The following is a 24,312-nucleotide window of genomic DNA, read 5'->3' on the forward strand; positions in this document are numbered from 1 at the left end:
TCTACAACTGTAACGAATTTCAGGAGCAAGCAAGTAGTCCCAGTTCTATAAAAAAATAGAACAAAGCTAAAATACACAATACATAACACAGATACATAAAAACTACATAAAAATACATAAATATGTACAAAAATCAGGTTTCAAAAGGATGAAAATAATACCTCAAAAATACATTTACAAACAAATGAAAATAACCCATTTAAAATGAAAAACAGTATCATATATATAAATGCATAAACAATACATAAAAAAATACAAAATCAGGTTTCAATAGATGAAAATAATACCTCAAAAAATACATAAAACAACAAATGAAATAACCATTTTAAAACAAAAACACAGTATCATATATATAAAAAGATAACGTATAATTATAATCAAAAAATAAACTAGAACCCATAACTCTAAAAATGAAGAACATGCAAATCTCTTTTAGTGTGATGATAAAATACCTTTAGTAAACGGGTAGTATCTTTAAAAACAACTGGTTTCTCCTCCAACTTTCCAACAGAACCTGCATCAAAGGTTAGCTTCCTCTTTTTTGAAACCCCAATCTTAACAGCCTTCACCTTCGTTTCAAAATCAGAATCTGATACTTCTTCAACAGCAGCACCACTTGCATTTCTCTTTTTAGTTAACTTCCGCTTCATTTTAGTTTTTTTTTCTTTTTTTCTTTTTCAGAATTAGGCGTTGATCTAGTAACAACTACCATGGTACTATTTATAAAATATATTTAACAAAAGTAACTGTTAAAATCGTGCCTCCAGTTTAGGGAGATTTAATGCGAACGAAGAAAATGGGTAGACGTTAAAAAAAGTTCAAAAATTAAGCTATGAAAATGGCAGTTAACACAGAGAGAAAAGAAATGCGAGAGAAAAGTGGAGAAGAAAGAGGCAAGGACGAGCACGTGTTAATCTTATCATTTTTTTATTTCAATCTCGTGCCACATGTAGGGCAGAGATGAAGTAAGTAAATTGTGTAATAACATCTCTGCCCTACATGTGGCCCAAGATTGGAATAAAAAAATGTTAAGATTAACACGTGCTCCTCCTTGCCTCTTTCTTCTCCACTTTTCCCTCGCATTTCTTTTCTCTCTGCGTTAACTTCCATTTTCAGAGCTTAATTTTTGAACTTTTAACGTCTACCCATTTTTTTGTTTGCATTAAATCTCCCTAAACTGTAGGCACGATTTAAACAGTTATTTTTGTTAAATATTTTTTATAAATAGTACCATGGTAGTTGTTACTAGATCAACGCCTAATTCTGAGAAGGAAAAAAAAAGAAAAAACCTAAAATGAAGCGGAAGTTAACTAAAAAAGGAAATGCAAGTGGTGTTGCTGGTGAAGAAGCATCAGATTCTGATTTTGAAACGAAGGTGAAGGATGTTGAGACTGGGGTTTCAAAAAAGAGTAAGCTAAGCTTTGATGCGGGTTCTATTGGAAAGTTGGAGGAGAAACTAATTGTTTTTAAAGATCCTACCCGTTTACTGAAAGTATTTTTATCATCACACTAAAAGAGATTTGCATGTTATTCATTTTTAGAGTTATGGGTTCTAGTTTATTTTTTGATTATAATTATACGTTATTTTTTATATATATGATACTGTGTTTTTGTTTTAAAATGGGTTATTTCATTTGTTGTTTTATGCATTTTTGAGGTATTATTTTCATCTATTGAAATCTGATTTTGTATGTATTTTTGTATTTTTTATGTATTGTTTATGTATTTATATATATGATATTGTTTTTCATTTTAAATGGGTTATTTTCATTTGTTTGTAAATGTATTTTTGAGGTATTATTTTCATCCTTTTGAAACCTGTTTTTTGTACATATTTATGTATTTTTATGTAGTTTTTATGTATCTGTGTTATGTATTATGTATTTTAGCTTTATTCTATTGTTTTTGTAGAACTGGGACTACTTGTTTGCTCCTGAAAACCGTTACAGTTGTAGAATTATTATTTCCCCGCGATTCAAAATTAATATAAAGAATATTTTAACTCCGCGACAGTTGGAACTTTTTCGTGGTACTTTTCTTGGTCATTTTCTTGATCTGAAGCCTGTTTTTAACCAGCCACAACTGCTTCATTCCCTGCTGATGCAATGAGGTTAAACATTCTAATGCTTCTGAACTTTAGTTGAAAATTTCCGGCTACAAGTTGCGTTTTAGCATAGAGGAGTTTGCGGTTATAACTGGGCTATAATGTGTAGGTGATTGTAATACTCTTTCGTATTCTACTCCTAGAAACTTTATGTTAGATACATATTTTCCAAATAGTGAGATTACTAGAGACAGTTTAGGCTTTTTATTGATGAATAAGTCGTTTAGGAGTGATGAGGATGCTGTCAAGTTGGCTGTGATTTATGTGTATGAGTGTTTTCTGTTTTCTCATGAAACTAAATACCAGAATGTGAGTAGATATTTAGTAGATATGGTTGATAGCGGTGATTACAATTCCTTTCCGTGGAGAATTTTGGCTTTTCGTAATACAATTTCTGATATGAAAAAGCGAGTTCTTTCGAACAAGCGTCTTCAATTTTATATTCTTAATGGCTTTCCGCTTGTACTTCAACTGTGGTTTTATGAGGTTTGTCCCGTTGCGAGAATGAAGATTTTCTTGTTGAATGAAGATGATGCAATGGTTCCTAGAATGTTGAAGTGGTACAACACTGATATGAAACTAAAGAAAAAGTATCTCAATGAAACTTTTTTCAATCTATCGCGTCAAGAGGTTTGACAATTATCAGTATTGTTTAGTCATTCTTTATAAATTTTTTATGTATCTTACCACATTTTGTTTAGTAACTGTTTTAACTTTTATTATGTCAGCTGAAGTTGAAGAATATTGTGCCATAGGTTGGAAAAAAATCTAATCCCAATATTTCTGGATTTTTTCAAACTGGTAAAACAAAAATTGTTGAAAATGACGACTATTCAAGTGATGACGATCAGATTCTTGGTGACTATATGAAGCTGAAAAAGGGCAAATCATCTAAGAGGCGAGACAATTTTATGCAAAAAAAGTTAAAAACAGCAATCCACTGCAATTGGATTCAGTTGTTGCAAGTCAAAAACAGCAATCCACTGCAATTTCATCCATTAAGAAAAAGTTAAGTTTCGTTATGGACGCATTGCTTGTGATCAGAAAATCTTTAAGCATCGAGCAATAATTTCAGGTAAGCTGATTTGTGCATTATTATTTATGATTTATATTTTTGTATCTAATTTTGTTCCTTTTATGCAGTATAATTCGATTTTTAATGAAAAATTCAATCTTGATAAGAATTTTAATGATGTCATTGATGATGATATCGATGATGACACTGATTCAATAAGTAGAATTAGTTTTTGTTATATTTATACTTTTAAGAAGCTGTAATTTAAAATTTTTGTGAAAAAATATTTTTTAGGATGTTGCATTTTTTGTTAAACGAGCTGCGAATATTGGTGAAACCATATCTGCTGTGTTGTCAGATCTACGGGTACTATTTCACTCATGAATGTGTTTTTTTTATGTATTTTTATGTATCTGACAGTTGTATCTCCGTAGCTGCAATTTTTAGGATAAAGTCCACGTTGGTATGGATGGTGGTAATACTGTTCCTGATTTAAACTTTTCTGAGGTATTTTGAAAATGAAATAATTTGTATTTATGCATGTCGTTTTCTACGTGCTGTTTAATATTTTTTATTATCTGTATTCATGATAAGGTGCAAGCTAATATAGCTGATAAGGCATTGGAGAAGGAAGATAATTCAGTTCAACAGTCGTCCAATAATGAAGATTCTAGTCTCGCTTTGATTGATATTGAGGTAATGTATTGTGTAGTTCCTTATTGACTTTATGTATTTTGTATTTGTCTTAAATATCGGATTTTTTGAAACTATATTTTAGAAGAGCGATGTCATTGCCAAGAAATTGAAGATGGCTGATAAGATAGAATCGGAGAAGGATGAGCAAGAGGAAAAAGAAGATGGTCGTGATAAAAATGAAGAAGATGATGGTGGCGAAGATGATGGTAAGGACGATAAGGACTCTAAGGACGATGGTGATGGTGGTGGTAATGCTGGCGAGATTGGTGTTGGTAATGGAATAGAGGGCGGTGATGGTGGGGATGATATTGCTGGTGTTCATGGCTGTTACATTCTTTCAGTGAAATTTAAAGTATGTATATTTTATGTATCATTTATGTATTTCATGTTTTTATAGATATTTATTTCGAAATTGTTTGTAGGCTGTTTCTGATAAGGTAAATGTTGGTACATCCACCGATGCTGGGAATAATGAAAATACACCTGAGGACAAAAAGAGGACAACGAGGCCCAGTCATTTATTACAATCTCCGTTTTTGGCGCAATTCAGTTCCGGAGATGCTAAAGTTAAGGAGGTTGGAGATGTTCTTATAGTGAGTAGGCTATTCGTTTTGGTAACAATATTGGACTCAAAAAATTTGAATCAACAAAAATTTTGCCATCGTCGCCATTATATCCTCTTATTCTGGATTTTCTTCTTCCTCTTTTTATTTTTTCATGTATTAGTCTTCAATTTTTATTTGATGATTTTGTTCATATGTTTGAAACTATTGCAAGCTGTTTGAAACTGTTTTTAGAAATCGTTTTAAATTGGTTATAAACTGTTGAAAACTTTTTAAATTGTTTTTAAACTGTTTTTATAACTAATTTATTTTTTTATGAAATGTTTGAAACTGTTTTTAAAATACGCTTGAAACTGGTTGAAATCTTTGTAAATTGTTTGAAATCTTTTGTAAATTGTTTTTGAAATTTTTGTAAACTGTTTAAAAATGTTTAACTACTTGAAACCTTTGTACTGAAATATTTTTACACTGTTTGAAACTATATTTATTGCAAATTGTATTTTATGAAACCGTTTGAAATTTTTATAAACTGTCTGAAATTTTTATGACATGTTTGAAGTTGTTTTTTTTTGAAACTATTTGAAACACTTGTAAACTGTTTGAACCAATTGTAAACTTTTTTTTTAAATGATAATAAAACTATTTTTTTTAAATTGTTTGAAACTATTTGAAACCATTTTTAATGAGAACAAATAAATTAAAGATTTACAGTTTTCTTTATTTTTAGAGAAAGTTATGATCGTTGGATTTTAATTTGAAGCGATTAGATTACGAATTAAAAATTCGAGCAGATCGGGAAATAAATTTGAAACTTACGATAAATTTTTAAGAAGTTATGATAGAATTAGAAAAAGGGGTATTAACGAAACAAATCCCAACGTTTCACCTTTTTAGCGATTTAAACCTCTCGTAAAATTTTACGAGAAAAATCCTAATCTTTTCAGTTTTTGCAAATTGTAACTCAAGTTCTAATTCCAGCCATTTTGTCATTTTTTTAGGCTACAAGTTGCAAAAATGTGAAACGTTAGAATTTTATTTGCAAAATTTTAAAACGTAGGAATTTAATATTCCAATAATATGGCTGCCACATAAGAAAACGATGTCCGAAAAACGGCTTAGGCTACAATTTGCAAAAATTAGAAAGGTTAGGATTTGTTTTGTAAAGTTTTAAACGCTAGACTTAAATCGCAAAAAAAATGAAACTTTAGAGTTTGTTTTGCCAATACACCTTATAAAAATCAATCTATTTAATTGTTATAAGCTGAAAATTCTGAGTTTATTTGTTTATTTGGATGAACTAAAAGAAGAAAAAGAAGATGAAGTATAAATTTAAAGCGGCAAAGTATGAAAACAAAAAATCAGAGTAAAAAAATAAAGAATAAACACGCTAAAATAGAAACCAAGCTGAAAAATTATTAATTTTTTCTTTTTCAGATATTTCTCTAATTATCCTTTTTACTATTATCCTTAAAATACACATTTGTTTTCTATTATAATCATCATTAATAAATCGCTAAAAACTTCTCATTCAATTTCCTTTTCTCTTTACAAGTTTTGTGAAGATCACCATTAGGCTCACCACCACCACCAACATCGAATGATGATTACGGTAACAATAAATCAATAATGGCGCTCCATCTAATGAAATTTTCTCATTTTTGATAACAGCAAAATATTTCTATAAAATTTATAGATAAAAAGTACAAAAAAATCCTCTAAATTTTCTCGAAAGTTCAGCCTTTAAACTATTTTTTGGCACAAAAAGACCTCATTATTTTTATATTGAACAAAAAAGCCCTTCTGTCCATGACTTTGCCTAACAGACGTTAAGCAGCTGACATGGCGATAAGAAAAAATTTCAAATACACCCTTAATGTTCAAAATACTTACCAATTTTATATTTATAATTTATTCTGTATTATTTCACCCTCTTCCTAATTAACTTTGATTAATTTGTTTATTAAAAAAAATTAAAAAAAATAAAAACAAACGACCTCCGCTGGCCGGAAGTCATGATTCACAGACATTCAAAGGTCTGTCACAGACCTCTGAAGGTCTGTAACACAGACCTTCAACGGTCTGGTGACAGACCTTATACAGACCTTCTCTAACGTCTGTAACCAGACCTTGAAGGTCTGCGTCACAGAGACCTTCAAAGGTTTGTGACACAGACCTTCGAAGGTCTGTTCTCAACAGTCCACGACTTCAGGCCACCGGAGGTTGTTTTTTTAAGCTTAAAAGAATAACAAATTAACTTGGCATCCCTGCAGTCGTTTGTTTCGAGAGAGTCGTGTTTTGATATTGTTAATAATTGATTTTAAAAAAAATTAGAGTTGTTTAGAAGAAGAGGGTGATATAATTTTAAAAAATTTATAAATATAAAATTGGTAAGTATTTTAAACATTTAGGGTATTTTTGAATTTTTTTCCTAACGCCACGTCAGCTACTTAACGTCTGTTAGTCAAAGTCATGGACGGAAGGGCATTTTTTTTTGATTTAAAAACAATGAAGGCTTTTTTGTGCCAAAAAAAACTTTAAAGGCTGATTTGTACTTTTGAAAAAATTTGGAGAATTTTTTTGTACCTTTTGCCAAATTTATATGAGAACAATTTATTTGTTGAGCATCTTTTATAATTTTCTCAAAAAGGAAAGTACGATAAGATTGCCCATTTACTCTTTCTCTGCTTTAATAGTCTTTAAAATTGTTGGGTGAGATAAAATAAAATTAATATTTTTAGAAATTTTTCAATTTATTATTAGATCTCTTAAAATTTCTAGATTCCTCTGGACAATTTCTATGGCCAACACAAAAACATCTATGAAATAATTCCTCAAGGTATAGGCTGAAGCGGGAATTGGATATTCATTATAGAAAAAAATGAGTTAAACTATGCCTAAAGTATAATTTAAAGGATAAACAAAGTGACAAAATATATATATTAAAAAATTAAAAATTAGGGGAAATATCCAACTTAGCTGGAGGTACAATTAGTGATATGGGCCATGTCACCAATCTACTTCTTGGGGAGTGATTGGGACGAGTGAATAAAAGTTGAGGATAAGAACTTATTATATAAAAACAAATAATTGAAAGATCACAAAATGGTTAATATTCCACTCCTCTCTATCTAATGGACCCTCTCAATAATTTCCTATAGTAATGAAAAATTTCTGCCTAAAGTTCTATTGCTATTAGCACATACCTGAAAGTTTGATGTTATTATAGAATACATTATATAGATATTCAAGCTTCTGAGTGAAGGTTCAAATTTATTAGTTAGGTTTGCAGGTGAGAATTCCAGATATAGTTTCAACGTGAGATGCAAGTAAAATCCTACCTTTTAACTTATGCTCAAAACTTAATTAATAATATGAAAAAGATTCTGTTTTTGAATATTTAAGAAATTTATCTATCGAATAGTATTATCTCATATTCAACGACATTTGAAGATCTATTGATATTGATGATATGAGAACGACTCTAATTTTGAATATTTTAAATTTATAAAATTTACGAAATAGTATTATCTCATATTCAGTAAGATCGATTAATGTTCAAATATTTACTAGACCTCTTCAATCAGAACCAATTAATTCTAAAATGTAATCTAATAATTCTCTATTAATTTCTTTCATGATTTTAATTTTATGTCCAAAACAAAGAATCTCAAGAATAGTTTGATATTTCTAACAATGTATACATTAAGATGATCTTACTAATTGCATACGACTCTTAACAGACATAGTCTAATAGAGAAATACATTGTTTAAACGTTTCAAATTTAAACTACTAATTTCCCTTCTGGTACAAAGATTAACGTAACAATGTTAGAGGTTAAAATCCAAAATCAATAGCTGAGATTCCTATAAGTTCTATGCCTGAATATTTTAATCTTTCAAATCTAAACAATTTTGATTTAAGAAATCCAAAATTGGAATCCATATAAAGAAACACCATCAAAAGATAATGCAATAATGTACAACCACAGCACTTGAAACAGTAAAAGAACAACCCACTGGAACACAAACATTTCGGCACAAAATACAAGGACCATATAAGACATTACAATTATGTGAGAAATGAAAAGCTAGCCGCCTACCTACCTTAAAAAGCTATTTAGGATAATTAGTTGTCAATCATGTGTTTAGATGTTATTTACTTAATTTATATATTTACCATTATTTTCTAGAATATAATTCTTATTATTTATATAAATTACTAAATTAACTCAAAGAAATAATTCTTTACAAAAATTATTAGGATTAATTGCAAAAAAATCTTAAACTTTAATCTCTTTTGCAATTATAACACAATCCTTAAAACTTATCAAAATCAATTTATCAATTTTTATTTTTTGATAAATCAAAACTACCTATTTTTGTTGAAAAATGCTAATACATCGGAACAACTGATATATCGGAATAGTGTCTATTCTGATGTTCACATCAATATTTTTTTTTAATGGAAAATAGTTTGGTTTTTCGGTTTTACAAAAAATGAAAGTTGGTGACTGATTTTATCAAATTTGAAGTTCATATTTTATTCACAAATCACGTTAAAATTCATGATTTAATTTCCATTTAATCTAATTTATTACTATCATCAGGATATGTAATTTTAATAGAAATCAATATTATAATTTTATTTGTTTCTTTCTTTATTATGATTATAAATTACTAATAACCCAAATGAATAAATTCTTATAGAAAATACTTATTCTATGTTTCTTTCACACTTTTATTCATAAAACCGGACATAGTCATATGCATATGTTAAACAATCTTAATGTTAAACTCATTATATAATACATTGTTTGTTTGACTTGGAAAATGGAAATAAAACCTTTGTAGAGTCCCATAAGACATACGTGACCAGCATCATTACCACCCACCAGCTAATAATAATCAACTAAATTATGAAATGATAGAACCTTGTGAGGCCAACTTTTCTTCTATGTGAATATAAACTAATTATTTTAATTAAGTTAGACCATCAAATGCAGCAGAGAAGAAGCTTCTCCTTCTCCTTATTCTTCTTCAGTTTTTTCCTCTATCAAAAGTTTTGACTTGGCAAGTCATATTCTCTTTTCTCTTGATTCTCTGTTGTTCTCTTGGGATTCTCATTTGAATTAATTCAAGTCTTTGTTTCTTGGATTTTTCTAGTCTCATCTGGATGCTGCTATAGGGCGATTAAAACTATAATTCTCTCTACATTTTTCTATTTTCGTGTTTTGTTAATGCATTTAATATAGCCAATAAGATTTGAAGAATTGCATAAACTGGATCTTCATCTACCTATACCTCTAATCTTGCTATTGTAATCAATTGTGGCATGGACTTGAGCTATGTATAACAACAAATACCAGACGTCTAAAACTAGTACATTTCGCAAGTGGTTTAAAAGAAAGGACAAGAGAGCTGAAGCACATCAGTTGAATGGAATTTCAGGTTTCTTTTTTCTAACTTCTATGTTTTTCTTCTTAAATGTTTCTTCATATATAACCTGAATTCTAAGTGCTATTTCTTATTTGTTACAGACGAAAGTGAAGATGACGTTGATGATAGCCTGGAGGATGATGTTTTTGTTCGATCAACAGAGATGGATCCATGCATTTCAACTAACGAGCTAAGGTGATTACTTTCATGATGTTGTATGCAAATTATAAGCGGAAAAAGAGATAATTGCTTGCTTAATTCGTAAGAATGTATGATCTGACAGCAAATGTTTTAGGATTTTCGTGGGTACCTGGAATGTTGCTGGAAGATCTCCAATAGGAAGCCTAGCAGTAGATTTAGATGAGTGGTTGAATCTCAAGGATGCAGCTGATATGTATGTCCTCGGGTAAGTAAGTCTTCATTTGATCCGTATGCAATTTCTCTGGAATTACCGTTTGACGAATATGCCTACCTCCACCTGCAGATTTCAAGAAATTGTGCCGTTAAAAACAAGAACTGTGATAGGAGCAGAAGACCCAACAGAAGCAACAAACTGGAACATGCTTATAGGAAAAACATTGAACAATAAATATGGATGCCCATGGTTGACTCCTACGATAAATCCAATTTCAAGTGACAATTATCACTACAAGAAGGTGTCTGATTCATCAAGGAGAGCAAGTTTTAGTGGCTATTCTGGGATGCAGATGGGAGAGCCGTTGGAGATGCAGAATGATGGATTAGATGGGGGCAGCAAGTATAAGCTCATGGCGAGCAAGAAAATGGTTGGGGTATTCATAAGTGTATGGATGAAGAAGGAATTGCTGAGAAAATACTGCATTTCGAATGTGAAAGTTTGTTCAGTGGCATGTGGCATCATGGGTTATTTGGGTAACAAAGGCTCGGTTTCAGTTAGCATGTCTATAGAAGGTACAAGTTTTTGCTTTATTGCTGCTCATTTAGCTTCTGGGGAGAAACAGGGTGATGAAAGCAAAAGAAATCATCAAGTTTCCGAGATTTTTAGACGAACTAATTTCCCTCGGTCCACTAAAGATGATCATAATCCTCGTCCTCTCACCATCTTAGGACATGAGTAAGTAGTCCTCTCAGAAAACAGCTTACCTAGCAAAAGATAAAAATAAAATAAAAATACTTGATTAACAACCATGGTTCATGTCTTTTGGAGATAGAAGTTGAATTTACCCGAGCAGAAATGCTCTATTATCAACAAAATCTATATTCAAATCTAACTCTCTCTTCAAAATTATTTATGTTTAGGTTCCACATATACTAGCTTTGGAAATTAAACGTTGTATACGTCAAACCTTTAATGAACTAGAGTCAATGTGTTGTGCAGCCGTATATTCTGGTTCGGGGATCTCAACTATAGATTATACTTAGAAGACAATCTAGCTAGAGATTTGATAAGGCAGAAAGACTGGAAGGCATTGCAACAATTTGATCAGCTTCGAACAGAACTAGAAGATGATGGAGTATTTCAAGGTTGGAGAGAAGAAAATATAGAATTTGCACCTACTTACAAGTACTCTTCATCAAATTGTAATCGATACTCAGGTGGCCTACCAAGCAGAACAGGAGAAAAACAAAGAACTCCAGCATGGTATGTTCTAGTTCTATTATTAGACTGCTCTACTTACTCTTCATGGGCCATAAACCGAGCCAGAAAATCTACTTTTTTAGCATTATATAAAATGTCAGCCTTTAAAATGTAGAAACTCGTGTGAATTGGGTGGCAGGTGTGACAGAATCCTATGGTATGGGAAAGGAGTGAAGCAACTATCCTATTTTCGAAGCGAAAGTAAATTCTCGGATCATCGTCCTGTTTCTGCTCTATTTTCTGTACCAGTAGAGGTTATGAGGCCCTCAAGTTCAAAAGTCGTCCCAGTGGAGACCATGCTTCCCACCATGACATCTCCAGTGGAAAAGGTGAGTTCTTGAATTTCAGTAATAAATTACGTTGTTCTGCGACATGACATTATACTACTCAAATCTGCTAAAATGGACTGTCTTCAAGAACTCGTAGCCATGATTGTAAAAATATTAATAAAATTACATCATTTCAGGTGCCTAGCAACAGTACCAAATCAAGTTTGCAATTTCTAATGGCAAAAGATGAAGAAGCATCACCTACAAATACACAAAATTACAGCGGAAACAGATGATAAAATGTGCAGATAGGCCTTTGAATTACTATGTTCCTGCAGTATATAGCTTTTTGGAGATATTCCATGCTCTCAAAATCATATTCTTTTCATAATTTTTTCACCCAATGCATTCAGGTTTTAAAGTGCAAATATTTTTTTACGATCTTTTATAGAAGAAAGGGAAGTTGAATAGATGAATGTATTCATTATTAACTAATTTATTTATGACTTTTGTATTAAGGGGACTTTCTACAGCAATTTTGACTTTACAAAGTAAACATATCTTCATTCATGTGTATCAACAGACATCAGAGTAAAGAGCAGGTAATGATTTAACCACTTTGATTTGTTGAAATATTTCTAGATGCAAAACGAAATTCTTAAATCCAAGAATCAGTTTAAGACACTTGTTGACGTCATGATTTGACTAAATACTTTGAAAAAACACAGTACTTTGTAGTAATTGTCCTTCAGTGTCTGTGTGTCATTGAGGTCATCCAGCATCAAGATAAGCACTAAAAATACTAAAACCAGGGAGAGCAAATTTGCAGTAGGGATTGGCAAGGAAATAGCAATTAGAATACTTACACGAGTTCAGATTGCCTCATTTTCCTGAAGAATTTCACTCAGGGACTCCACATTATCTCTAAGACAATTGGGACAAGCACATCTCTGCTGCAACTCCTCACCAAGAGAAGCACAAGCTTGCTCCAAATCAGAAGATTGCTTGTTTTCAGTTAAAGATAAAATTTTGGCAATAATTACAATAAGTACAACATTAGTAGAAGCTGGTATAACTTAGAGTATGTTCTTGCTTTCTTAACCAGGTAGGTAAAAACAAGTTCAGGCCCTCACAATAATTCACAAAACCTTTTAACCTTGCTGGTTCAAATTTTTCCAAAGCTTCTCCTGTTGACCCTAAGATCACCTTGAAAAAGATAGGTTAATTTAAAAAGGATAAATTTTGACTGTGAGGTACTCTAAAGTGAAAGACATAGTTTTAATGGGAACTCGTGCATAATATTGCTCTCAAAACATTTACCATGAATTCAAACATGAACCTTTCTTTTTATACATTCTCTGCTTTCACTGTTTGTATTCTACCCCATCCAGCAAAAATATGGTGAATTTATGATAGTTCAACTTGACCAATATAAAATATTCAAGGATATCTAGTCAAATCCTGCAGCGCTTTTGTTTCTTTCATTATCACTCCTACCAAAGATACCTTCCTCTCAAGGCCAATATACTCCTGTTGGACCTGCAGAGACCAATTATTGTTGATAAAGAAAACATTTGAGTTTTCTAACAATCAGATATATGCTATGACAATGCATCATTTCTATGTGTTTGATCCTACCTGCTTTAGAATATTCTGCTCAGCTAGATATTCTTGTTCCTCTTTAGTTGTTTGAGAAATAACATGCGCAAGAGCGTTTGATTCAGTTTCAGTAGATTTCTTTTCTGCAACTTCATGGTTTGGTTCTGAAATGAATGTGCAGTGTTAAAAGGATATATACAAAAGTAACAAAATCTATCTGATAAAAGAATTTGCTTTAATCATGAAAGAGTACATAGGGAAAGAATGGTGGCTGCTTTAATTGATCCAGATATGGGCAGCAGTGCACGTGTCTTTGTAATTTTGCAACTATCAAAATCATTTTAGGTTCTCAATAAAACAGAAAAACAGTTAAATTGGCAGGCCTCATAGCTAGAAGTCCTGAATAGTGGAGTAGTTTTTAGATGGGCTATTACCTGCTATAGTTCCATTGCTGTTCTCTTTCTGGAATCCAGATAATACAGTCTCCTGGAATTTCCTAAATTGACAAGTAAGGTTTGCAAATCAGTAGTTTCACATAAACAAGCACTTAATAGCACTTTAAATATCTGATATAGTAGACTCCTCACATTAGTTTTGAATAATATAAACCAGTGAAGCAACGGAAAATAGCACAAATGTATCAACAGATATATAAATCTAATAATCTGCTATGAGATACAAAATAATGTATGTACTATCTATGTAATTGATATTTTAAGTTCTCAGCTATAAACCTATTAAACAAGAAATATAGCATATGAAGCTTCTTCTTATTTTTTGGTACATCAAGATAGAGCCTCCCCTTTAGATTTAGCAATTTCGAAATGCACATACACATCTGTGCAAGCAGCACCAATACTAAATAAAAGTTGAAATTGTTACTTCATAGTCAAAAGCCTTGAGCTATTATACATCATGCTCACAAATATAAGGATCCAAACTTGTTTCTACAAATTGCATAGCATCAGATAACAGCAGGTAACGAGACATGCAAAACCTTGCAAAAATATTATAAATGTTCTGCCTAACACTCAAGAACAGCAAAAAAACGCAAGAATTCAACTCAATTATATCTTGCCAATCTCATGCTTGGAAAGTTCATAATTGCTAGAATTCAGTTTTTTCCCATCCGAAAAACTAAAAAGAATATTGAAAGTATTGTAATTATATCAACATTAACACGATTTTGCAGGAATGAATTATCCAAACAATGTATGAAGGTATTAACCTTCCACCAACAGTTACAGATATCTTGACCTTAACTAAAAGACAATTGCCTAATTTATATATACTTAGTAATTATGTAAGCTTCCAAGTACTCGTAAAGACAACCAGAAACTATAGATTAAAAAAATATCATCATTTCAAACAGTAAGAAACACAAACCTTATCTTTGTGTTTAGCTCAAACATCTGCCAAATAAACTCATCTCTGCAATCAAATTAATGCTCCCATTATCAATATATCATTAATTAAAAACTAATTTTATTCGTTAAACACAAATTAACAAAAAAAGTCCATTACCGAGAGCCAGCTGCTTCAATCTGTAAATTATCAAAAAAAAAGAGCAAAAAACAAGAATTAGCAAACAACAGCTATAAACATACAAACAAATCAATCTAGTAATTTAGTCAATAATATCACCTTCAAACTCTCAATTTCTGATCCAATAGAAGATATGTCGTCTTGAATATGAGAATTTCTTGCCTGAAATGCTAATACATTTCAATTTTTTTTTTAAAAAAAAACAGATCAAAACACAAAAATTGAATCAAATAGTAGAAATCAGAACCTCTAGGGATTGAATAAAAGCAACATTCATAGATAGTTCAACTTCGTAGCCTCTAAATTCTTGTTCAGCAGTTTCTTTTAACCGTTTCGACAGTTCTAGCTCAGCATTTGTCGATTCAAGATCAGATATAATCTCGTCTATTCTCTTCTTCAATCCGATCAATCTTCTCTCTGCATTTCAAAAACAGAAATTAAAAATAGCTTAGGTTTGATCATCGAGAAAAAATTGCAGGAATTAATTAAAAGAAACGCGATTAAACGTTGATCGTCTCTGAGATTTATGATTGTTAATTTGACCTCCTCGTGATTTCTCCGAAACACAGTCGCGAATTAGGTTTAGAAATTGTTTTTTTGAATCCATTCCCGCCATTGATTCTTTTGTTTCTGAGAGAGGAGTTTTCTGTTTGGCGCTGCAAATTCTTTTGAACGAATAGTTATGAATTGGACTGCTGCTTATTTATAGAGTTATTCATGGTTCTGTTGGTCAGCATGTGGATTTTATATTTAAGCCCGATAAGTTTGCAAAACATTTTTAAAATATTTTTAGATAAAATGTTGTTTTTTTTTTGTCAAAGATAAAATGTTTTTTCATGTCCATAACTTTAATTATTTTTTTAAATATATTCTTAAAATATAATTTGGATATTTTGAGGATAAATATATTAATCTTCAATTTAAATCTATTTTCATAGATGTAATTTTCATTTTAAACTAGATCCTAAATTCAATTAAAGATCAATTGTGCAAAATAATAATTTATGGAATCAAAAATTTATAAAAATAAATATTAAAAATGAGTATAATTTGACGCTGAACATATATACCCCAATTCGTAAAAACGACAGATCATAATTTCTAAATTACGTTTTAGAAATATATCTATCTATACTATCTATAAAAGCACGGATGGGGGGGGGGGGGACAGGCAAATTTACTGAATAATCCCTTTCAGTTTATTACTAAATAAAGGTTTTATAGTCATTAACTAATTAGTTATTTAATTAATCACTATTGTAATTAAAGTCCTAATTAGAATAGGTAGCTATATTATCTCCAATTTAATTTTTAGTATATAAAAAATAGCAAAATTGTCTCCAAATTAGTAGGAATGCCCATTTTTTTGTTTGATTTAACTACAAAATTAAAATATTGTAGTTGGTAAATATATTATTATTTAAATTTTTATCTTATTATTTTTAAAAATATTATTAATAAAATTAACTTAATTATTTAATTGTGGTTATTAAATCAAAAGAAGAATAAATTCAGTATGTAAAAAAAATTAATAACCGAATATATTATATTTACTTTTACAAAAAAATTTAACTAATTTAATATTAATCTATACTATATATAAAAGCACGGATGGGGGGGGGACATGCAAATTTACTGAATAATCCCTTTCAGTTTATTACTAATTAAAGGTTTTATAGTCATTAACTAATTAGTTATTTAATTAATCACTATTATAATTAAAGTCCTAATTAGAATAGGTAGCTATATTATCTCCAATTTAATTTTTAGTATATAAAAAATAGCAAAATTGTCTCCAAATTAGTAGGAATGCCCATTTTTTTTGTTTGATTTAACTACAAAATTAAAATATTGTAGTTGGTAAATATATTATTATTTAAATTTTTATCTTATTATTTTTAAAAATATTATTAATAAAATTAACTTAATTATTTAATTGTGGTTATTAAATCAAAAGAAGAATAAATTCAGTATGTAAAAAAAATTAATAACTGAATATATTATATTTACTTTTACAAAAAAAATTAACTAATTTAATATTAATCTATACTATATATAAAAGCACGAATGGGGGGGGGGGGGGACAGGCAAATTTACTGAATAATCCCTTTCAGTTTATTACTAAATAAAGGTTTTATAGTCATTAACTAATTAATTATTTAATTAATCACTATTATAATTAAAGTCCTAATTAGAATAGGTAGCTATATTATCTCCAATTTAATTTTTAGTATATAAAAAATAGCAAAATTGTCTCCAAATTAGTAGGAATGCCTATTTTTTAGTTTGATTTAACTACAAAATTAAAATATTGTATTTGGTAAATATATTATTATTTAAATTTTTATCTTATTATTTTTAAAGATATTATTAATAAAATTAACTTAATTATTTAATTGTGGTTATTAAATCAAAAGAAGAATAAATTCAGTATGTAAAAAAAATTAATAACCGAATATATCATATTTACTTTTACAGAAAAATTTAACTAATTTAATATTAATTATAAATAAAAAATTAATATAATTATAATAAATTTACTAATATGTACATTGACGAGTTACGTTACGAGCCACGTGCATAGCACGTAATGCGAAACTAGTTTAATAAAATGATTAAAGTTGTAATTAGCGAATATTGTTTTAAATATTTATCACAAAAACAAGTACTAAAAAAATTAATTTTGAAGATATCAAACACACTTTTTTTAAAAGAAAAGGATGGATATTTTAAATCAAGTTTGAAATAGTTACAGCAATAAAGAATTCGGGATAGTTGTCAAACCAAAGTCGATGACTTAACCTGACAAAACGAGCATTTTGCGCTAATAAACGAGCATTTTGCGCTAATAAGTGTGTTCGTTTTAAGAAAAGATAAATTGTTTCAACAAACCAAAGCAATCATCCAAAATAAAATCACCGCTCTCCATCTCCAGATGTCTCAAGTCATTGATAACTGCCAAGGTATCCGATCCGGTCACTAACTTCGATCAACCATGGAACCAACTTAACACCTCTGGGTTGGCCACTGACCTAGATTCATTCCGGACAACACACCCAACTCCAATGCTGCTAGTCTCACGGAACACGGCAGCGTCTGCATTAACCTTCACCCATTCCGAACCAGGCCTGACCCAAGAAACCGTTCCATCACCATCACCAATATTCTGAGTGATAAAACCTCCCTTCTCCTCCACGTTCACCCTCTTCCATGCATGCAGGAATAAACCTGCTTCATTAACCACACCAGCTGCCGTGCTCCCACAGTTTTTCCATACAACAAATAACAGCAGCTAGGGCTTGATCATCTCGATTCTCTCCCTAGCACGGGAGCACCTCTAACCAGTTAAGACACCAGGCCTTTGGGTCTTACTTATTCAAAACAACTGACCTCAGGAGAGCTGAGGTCCAACAGTCAGAAGCAAACACATAGGAGTTAAGGAGATGGCAAATGGTTTCTTCTTCTGGCGACAATCCGGACAAGAGCTGTTGATATAGAAATGTTTTCCAGCTAAAGCGTCTGCTGTAGGGACGAAACCCGGAACAAACTCTCCACAAGAAATTCTTAATATTCAAGGGCACTTCCTACTTCCAAATATTCTTCCAAACGCTTGAAACTGGACCAGATCTTCCCCCGCAAGGCCCTATGGCACGATTTGACAGAAAAAAGCCCTTTCGACACAAACCTCCAATACCAACTATCAGCTGAGTCTCGGATGCTTAAAGAAATATTAAGAATTCGAACTATATCACAAGTATTGAACATGTCATCTAGCACATCTCTATCCCACTGTTTGACGTCATACTCAAATAACTGCCAGACTATGGAGCCGCCTAACCCTGGCCAGCAACAGTCTCCATGAAACCTGACTCCCCTTCCAAAATCCAGGGGTCTCCAGATATTAGTATCCAATGATCAAAAGACAGGGAGTTTAACAAAAAAACTGAAAAACTAATGCCACATCAATAAGAGACGGCATAAACAGCATGACAGCAAATAAATAATTATGCAAAACACAGTAGTAAGATGAGGAGATTACCAGATAACCTCTAATAGCAGCCTGATGCCTTTGTGGCCGGCAGCTGTTTCATGCCTGATTCTCTCAGGATCTTCCTGTGGAGCCAAACTTATGACCTCTTCTGCATTCTCATCTCCTTGTGCACATGAAAAAGCAAACTCTTCATGTTGCAACTTAGCAGCTACTCCATGTTCTGAACCCACTCCATTTTCAGCACCAACATTCAGAACCAGCTGAGTTTTCATTGGATGTTCCACAAAAGTTTTAGAAACAGGTGCTTTAGATGAAACCACTATCTCTCCTTTATTGAAAGAACTCTGATCATAATGATAAGAAACCAGTCAAACTTTAGAATTTTCTACTATACAATTTTAACAGAAGAAAAGTACACACGGGTTCACACAAGCTACAATTCAGAAGACAAAAATTTATTTTCAAAAATTTAATATTCAAAACATCAAGCAGATGTTTCAGTGCAATGTCAAGTTGGATAAGTTTTTTGTGCAAGCCGAACTAGAGATTAAAGCTATTAAATGAAATTTTCTACCGAGTGAGCAGTGTGCAACCCCACAAAACCAAAAATATAGCAACATTCTTAATGATGATCTCCACACTTCACTAAATCCTACTTCGGATAGCCAGATAAAACCAATAACTTGAAATCCTTCTAAACTAAGCACTTCGAAGTCTGCATAACAGGCAACAGCAGTAATTTGCGAATATTTTTTCTCATTAAGCTACCTAATTCCTCGCAGAACTACATAAATTCCAAATCATTAAAATACAAAAACTTTAGCAATTTAAAATCTTGACTATCAGATAATATGCATCATACAAAATAAAATGTTTTTCTGATTAAGGAACCAGAGATTTCAAGTCTTGATGAAATTACAAGTTTTTTGAGAATGCTAGTGCAAACAAAGTGTAGCTTACCTATTTTGGATTGATAGAAAGTTCGCTCACTGCCCAATTTAAGACTCTGAGAATGTATTTTATCTCTTCAACCCTTGAATGTGAAAGATCACCCATTGTAAACTTCTCAAAAATTCCCATCACATCAATCAGACTATGGCCAGGCTCCTTCTTCAGTCCACTGCCTTTCAACATCTTCCATGCCTCCGCAACACCACCCCACATCTCATCCGAAGCATACAAGTTTGACAGTAGAACATACGGAGAAGTAGTTACAGGCTGAAGTTTCAGAAGCTGTTTTGCTAAGTTTTCCCCAATGACAACATCTCCATGAAGCCGACATGCGGAGAGCAAACTCCCTAAAATAATAGGATCTTGCCCAAAAGGAAGCTTTTTCATGTAAGCTTCTGCTTCTTGTAATCTCCCAGCCCGTCCCAACAAATCAATAAGACATGCAAAATGCTCTATATCCGGTGAAATCCCATAAATATCTTCCATACAATCAAAATAATGTTGGCCCTCTTCCACAAGTCCTGCATGATTGCAAGCTGTTAAAAGTCCAACAAATGTGACAGAGTCTGGATTTATCCCCATACTCTCCATTTTCTTAAAATGTCCAAGGGCTATTGCTCCAAGCCCGTGATTTCCAAATCCAGCAATGATAGTGTTCCAGGAGACTAAATTGCGACGAATCATCCTGCTGAATACGTCATATGCGTGTCTAATAGAACCACATTTGGCATACATGTTGACAAGGGCATTACCAACCGCAACATCTTGATACTGTCGTATTCTAATTAGATGACAATGAATCTCCTTCCCATGCCGAATTGATGCCAGTCCAGCACAGGCAGCTAGTACACCAGCAAAAGTAAAGTCGTCGGGCTTCACAACACAATCATCTATCATCTCTTTAAAAACCTTCAAAGCTGTTTCATAATCTTTACAAGAAGAACAGGCAGTTATTAACGTATTCCAAGAAATCAGATCCTTTTCTTTTATCAGCCCGAAAAGCTTCCCCGCTTCTTCTGCCAGTTTAAACTTTGAATACATAGTTATGATCACATTACCAACAAATGCAGAATCCTCAAGATTAACCTTAATAGCCTGACAATGCAATTGTATTCCTATCCAGTAATCATTATCACTGGAACAAATTCCCAACAGTCCAGCAAAAGTAAACTTATCAGGAACAAAACCCTTTTGGTGCATAGCTTTAAAAAATTCCATCCCTTTCTCAGGCTGTCGATTTTCGACAAACCCCGAAATCAAAGCATTAAAAGTGACACCATTTGGTTCAGATATTACATTGTAAACCAACAAAGCGTATCTACACTGACCACATTTCATGTACATTGAAATAAGCGCATTCGAGACGAAAGAAACAGACGCAAAACCATACTTCAAAGACCGAGCATGAATTTCTTTCCCTTGAGGCAATGCCATAACAGTAGCACATGAACTAATAACACTAGCGAAAACATATTCATTCGGCACGAGTTTCATTTGAGAAAACAACTTGAGCGCTAAAAAAGGCTGCCCAGTATGGTCATAACCAGAAATCATAGCTGACCAAGAAACAAGATTCTTTTCAGACATTTCATCGAACACTTGACGAGCATGTTTTATGTTTCCACGTTTTGCGTATAAATTTACAACATGGTTGGATACAATAGTGTCGGATATCAAACCGGTTTTCAAGGCAGCAGCATGAAGAGAAAACCCATGATTAAAAGCTTTAATCTTGGTACAACGGTGCAATAAGTAGCCAATAGTTTCTCTAATCATCAAAGAGAGCAATTGCTGTATTTTTTTTATTTTTGTAGTTTATGGAACCGAGTTTGAAGGAATGAATGACGATGGGGCTAAGAAAAGCTACTGGTCAAGAGACAAAATAAAGAGAAGAAGACCCATATACGGGTGGCGATTTTCGCACTCCTCCGTTGAGGGCTAATTATGACTCATGGCCCCTGATCTTTAGGCCTCTTAAAATAAACCTCTTAAATTTTATTTTTGATAACTAAACTCCTAGTGTTTTGGTAAATTTCTTTCGACCAAATAAACACTAACACCAGTGTTTTAAAAACCGGACGGTGAACCGGTTAAATCGAAAACCGGCTAGTAGTTCGATATAAAACTATAAAAAACTGAAATACGGCTGAATAAGATCAAATCAGATGAACCAGATCAAACCGGCAAAAAACTGGAAGTTGAACCGGTGAATAGGAGGTTGAGCTGGAATTGTTTTTAATTTTCTAAAATTTATTAAACTGGTTAAACTAGTTTTTAAACCGGAAACTGGTGGCTTTACCGATTTAGCAACCAGTTCGGTTTTTAAAACATAGACATCATTGCTGAGGTGTCATTTAAAGGAAATACAAACACCTTCACATCACTAAACACTTAATAAAAAAAACTCTACAAATTTAAAACACCCGAAATACCCTTGAATTTTTTTTTAATTAAATAATTAATAAAATTTTTTAAATTACGACAACCTCATTCCCTTCAATATTCAGGTCACCTATGTGGCTACATTTTCGGCCGCCATAATATTTTTGGCCGCCGTCGTCCTCTAATCGTCCTCCTCTAAGGGATAAACCCAGATCCGGGTTAGTCCCTTGGAGGAGGACGAACGTTGTCATCCTCCTTAAAGGACGAATCTATTCGGGTTTATAGAATCTGGCATAAAAGACAAAGTCGTAGCTGATCCATCGATCTTATACAAACGACCAACTCTATGAGTTTTCAGTAACACCACAACATCTTTCAAAAATATCCAAAATCTCATTCCCACCATAAAACTTATATCCAAAAATTTCTAAAGTAAACAGTAAAATGTGATTCTTAAACATTTCAGGAACATATTGATCATCGGTGAAGGTTCTAACTTCTCCATCATGAATCTTGATTTTGACTGAACCAATGTGTAAAATTCTACAAGTTTGATCGTTGCTCATAACTACAACTATGCTATCAACTCTGTTTTAGTCGGAAAACCAATCAAAATTGGCAAAAATATGATATGAACAACCTGAATCTACATAAATTTTTAGACTATAATATTTATGCTGCTGTTTTGGACCAAACCGATTTTGCAGTCAGTTTTCTAAGTTGAACAGGTTGTAAAACCGCCCCCCCTAAAACCTGACTAGTTAAGCATTCGGTTCTCTGGGAAGATCCGCCTCACCTTTTTGTCCATCTCGGCTTCTAGCCGATTAGCTCGATAGTACTGGCCGTAGGTCCAGTTCACACTGAGAACGCCTGAAAAACTCAAATTTTTTGTCCTAAACTCCTAGTCCATCTTCATAGTACTCATCTGATTCATCTTCAATAATATTAACCTTAAAGACAAGCTTTTAATAGTTTTTGCTTTTTGAATTTTTTCAACAAGATGCACCTTCTTCTTGCAATAGTTACAAGTAGAGTTTTTGTGTTTCATACAATTGTCATCATAATTTGTCTTCATGCTATCACTGATTGTAAAAGCAGTATCATACATCTGACTAGAATTTCCCATTAGTTTCTTATCCATAATTTCGTTCAAAAAAAGGCAGATTTAACTCTCTCAACAAAAAGTGCATAATGATTAAATATTAAATTTTCACGAAATTTCTAATAATTAGAAGGAAATGAACGAATCAACATAAGAGACAAATCTTCTTCATCATATTTAATATCCAAACTATCATAATCCACTCTAATGGAATTGATTTTTTCAAAGTGTGTTTTCAAAAACGTACCTTCAACTATGTGGAGCATGTGTAGACGGTTTTTGATAACAAGTTTAGTAGTGAGATTTTTTTTCAACAACTGCGTTTCAAGTTTCTTCCACAAATACAAAGCAGATTTCTCGTGTAGGACTTCACGCAAAATATCATCAGATAAACATAGCCGGATAAATTGAGTTTTTCCATTCAAATTTTCAATCTTATCTTTTTTATCTTCTCTACCAGCTTCTCATTCTTCAATAATCCTATTTGTAATCCAACTTCTGTTAAACAATCACGCATCTTGATTTTCCATATAAAACTCTTGGTGTGATCAAATTTCTCAATTTCAAATTTTGTCAAAGCCATATAAAATAATTTCACAAATAATAAATTCCAAATCAGAACTATTACTATGATACTAGTTGTTTTGATATTAGTCGCAGCGGAATAGAAGAAAATCAATTACAAAATCAAGTTTATAACAAATAAGGAATTGAATTAAAAAAAACACAAGATTTACATAGCTCGTAAAAGACAATATTTACGTGAAACATTTTCAAACTAACTAACTTATAAAATTTATAAATTGTTCCGAGAGAATAATTAGAGTTTTGGGGAAATTGAATCAAAAAGCTGTATAGTGATAGTTCTATATTTCTGCTCAAATTTGAGGTGTGCAATTTGAGCGATTTTTTGAGTTAATTTCATCAGAAATCGGCTAACAATCGATACACATCAGTTTTACTCATGAGGTCCATCACTTTTTGCCAAACTCAATAGTTAGGGCTTCAAAATTGTAAATTATGTTTATGCTTAAATTACTT

General features: G+C 31.9%; 3 protein-coding genes and 1 long non-coding RNA gene across 6 annotated transcripts; 1 reads left to right on the forward strand and 3 right to left on the reverse strand.

The window, feature by feature from the left end:
- The first annotated feature begins 9,215 nt into the window (after positions 1–9,215).
- Positions 9,216–12,271, forward strand: LOC126671966 (type I inositol polyphosphate 5-phosphatase 4-like). 2 transcript variants are annotated; one of them, XM_050365813.2, is made up of 7 exons: positions 9,216–9,826; positions 9,916–10,009; positions 10,098–10,220; positions 10,299–10,907; positions 11,172–11,435; positions 11,572–11,761; positions 11,899–12,271. In XM_050365813.2, the coding sequence occupies exons 1-7, from the start codon at positions 9,724–9,726 to the stop codon at positions 11,995–11,997; spliced, it is 1,482 nt and encodes a 493-aa protein (XP_050221770.1). In that variant the 5' UTR covers positions 9,216–9,723; the 3' UTR covers positions 11,998–12,271. The 2 variants fall into 2 exon arrangements, with proteins under 2 accessions (XP_050221770.1, XP_050221771.1); XM_050365814.2 differs by having other exon boundaries at positions 9,218–9,826; positions 10,110–10,220.
- Positions 10,054–12,816, reverse strand: LOC130015316 (uncharacterized). Its single transcript, XR_008790342.1, has 2 exons — positions 12,568–12,816; positions 10,054–10,292 (listed from the first exon to the last, which is right to left on the reverse strand). It is a non-coding gene; the product is annotated as an uncharacterized LOC130015316 (long non-coding RNA).
- Positions 12,817–13,025: 209 nt separating this feature from the next.
- Positions 13,026–15,568, reverse strand: LOC126671967 (uncharacterized). Its single transcript, XM_050365815.2, has 8 exons — positions 15,389–15,568; positions 15,093–15,262; positions 14,945–15,007; positions 14,825–14,844; positions 14,687–14,731; positions 13,735–13,796; positions 13,340–13,464; positions 13,026–13,240 (listed from the first exon to the last, which is right to left on the reverse strand). Exons 1-8 carry the CDS (start codon positions 15,459–15,461, stop codon positions 13,142–13,144), a joined length of 657 nt encoding a protein of 218 aa, XP_050221772.1. The 5' UTR covers positions 15,462–15,568; the 3' UTR covers positions 13,026–13,141.
- Positions 15,569–17,642: 2,074 nt separating this feature from the next.
- LOC126671965 (pentatricopeptide repeat-containing protein At3g09040, mitochondrial-like) lies at positions 17,643–21,815 on the reverse strand. Of its 2 annotated transcripts, none has more exons than XM_050365812.2 (3): positions 19,797–21,815; positions 18,885–19,180; positions 17,643–18,710 (listed from the first exon to the last, which is right to left on the reverse strand). In XM_050365812.2, the coding sequence occupies exon 1, from the start codon at positions 21,561–21,563 to the stop codon at positions 19,797–19,799; it is 1,767 nt and encodes a 588-aa protein (XP_050221769.1). In that variant the 5' UTR covers positions 21,564–21,815; the 3' UTR covers positions 17,643–18,710; positions 18,885–19,180. The 2 variants fall into 2 exon arrangements, with proteins under 2 accessions (XP_050221769.1, XP_050221768.1); XM_050365811.2 differs by having other exon boundaries at positions 17,643–18,719.
- Positions 21,816–24,312: the final 2,497 nt, after the last annotated feature.

This window comes from Mercurialis annua, linkage group LG3 (genome assembly GCF_937616625.2).
Source record: "Mercurialis annua linkage group LG3, ddMerAnnu1.2, whole genome shotgun sequence".
Lineage (NCBI taxonomy): Eukaryota > Viridiplantae > Streptophyta > Magnoliopsida > Malpighiales > Euphorbiaceae > Mercurialis > Mercurialis annua.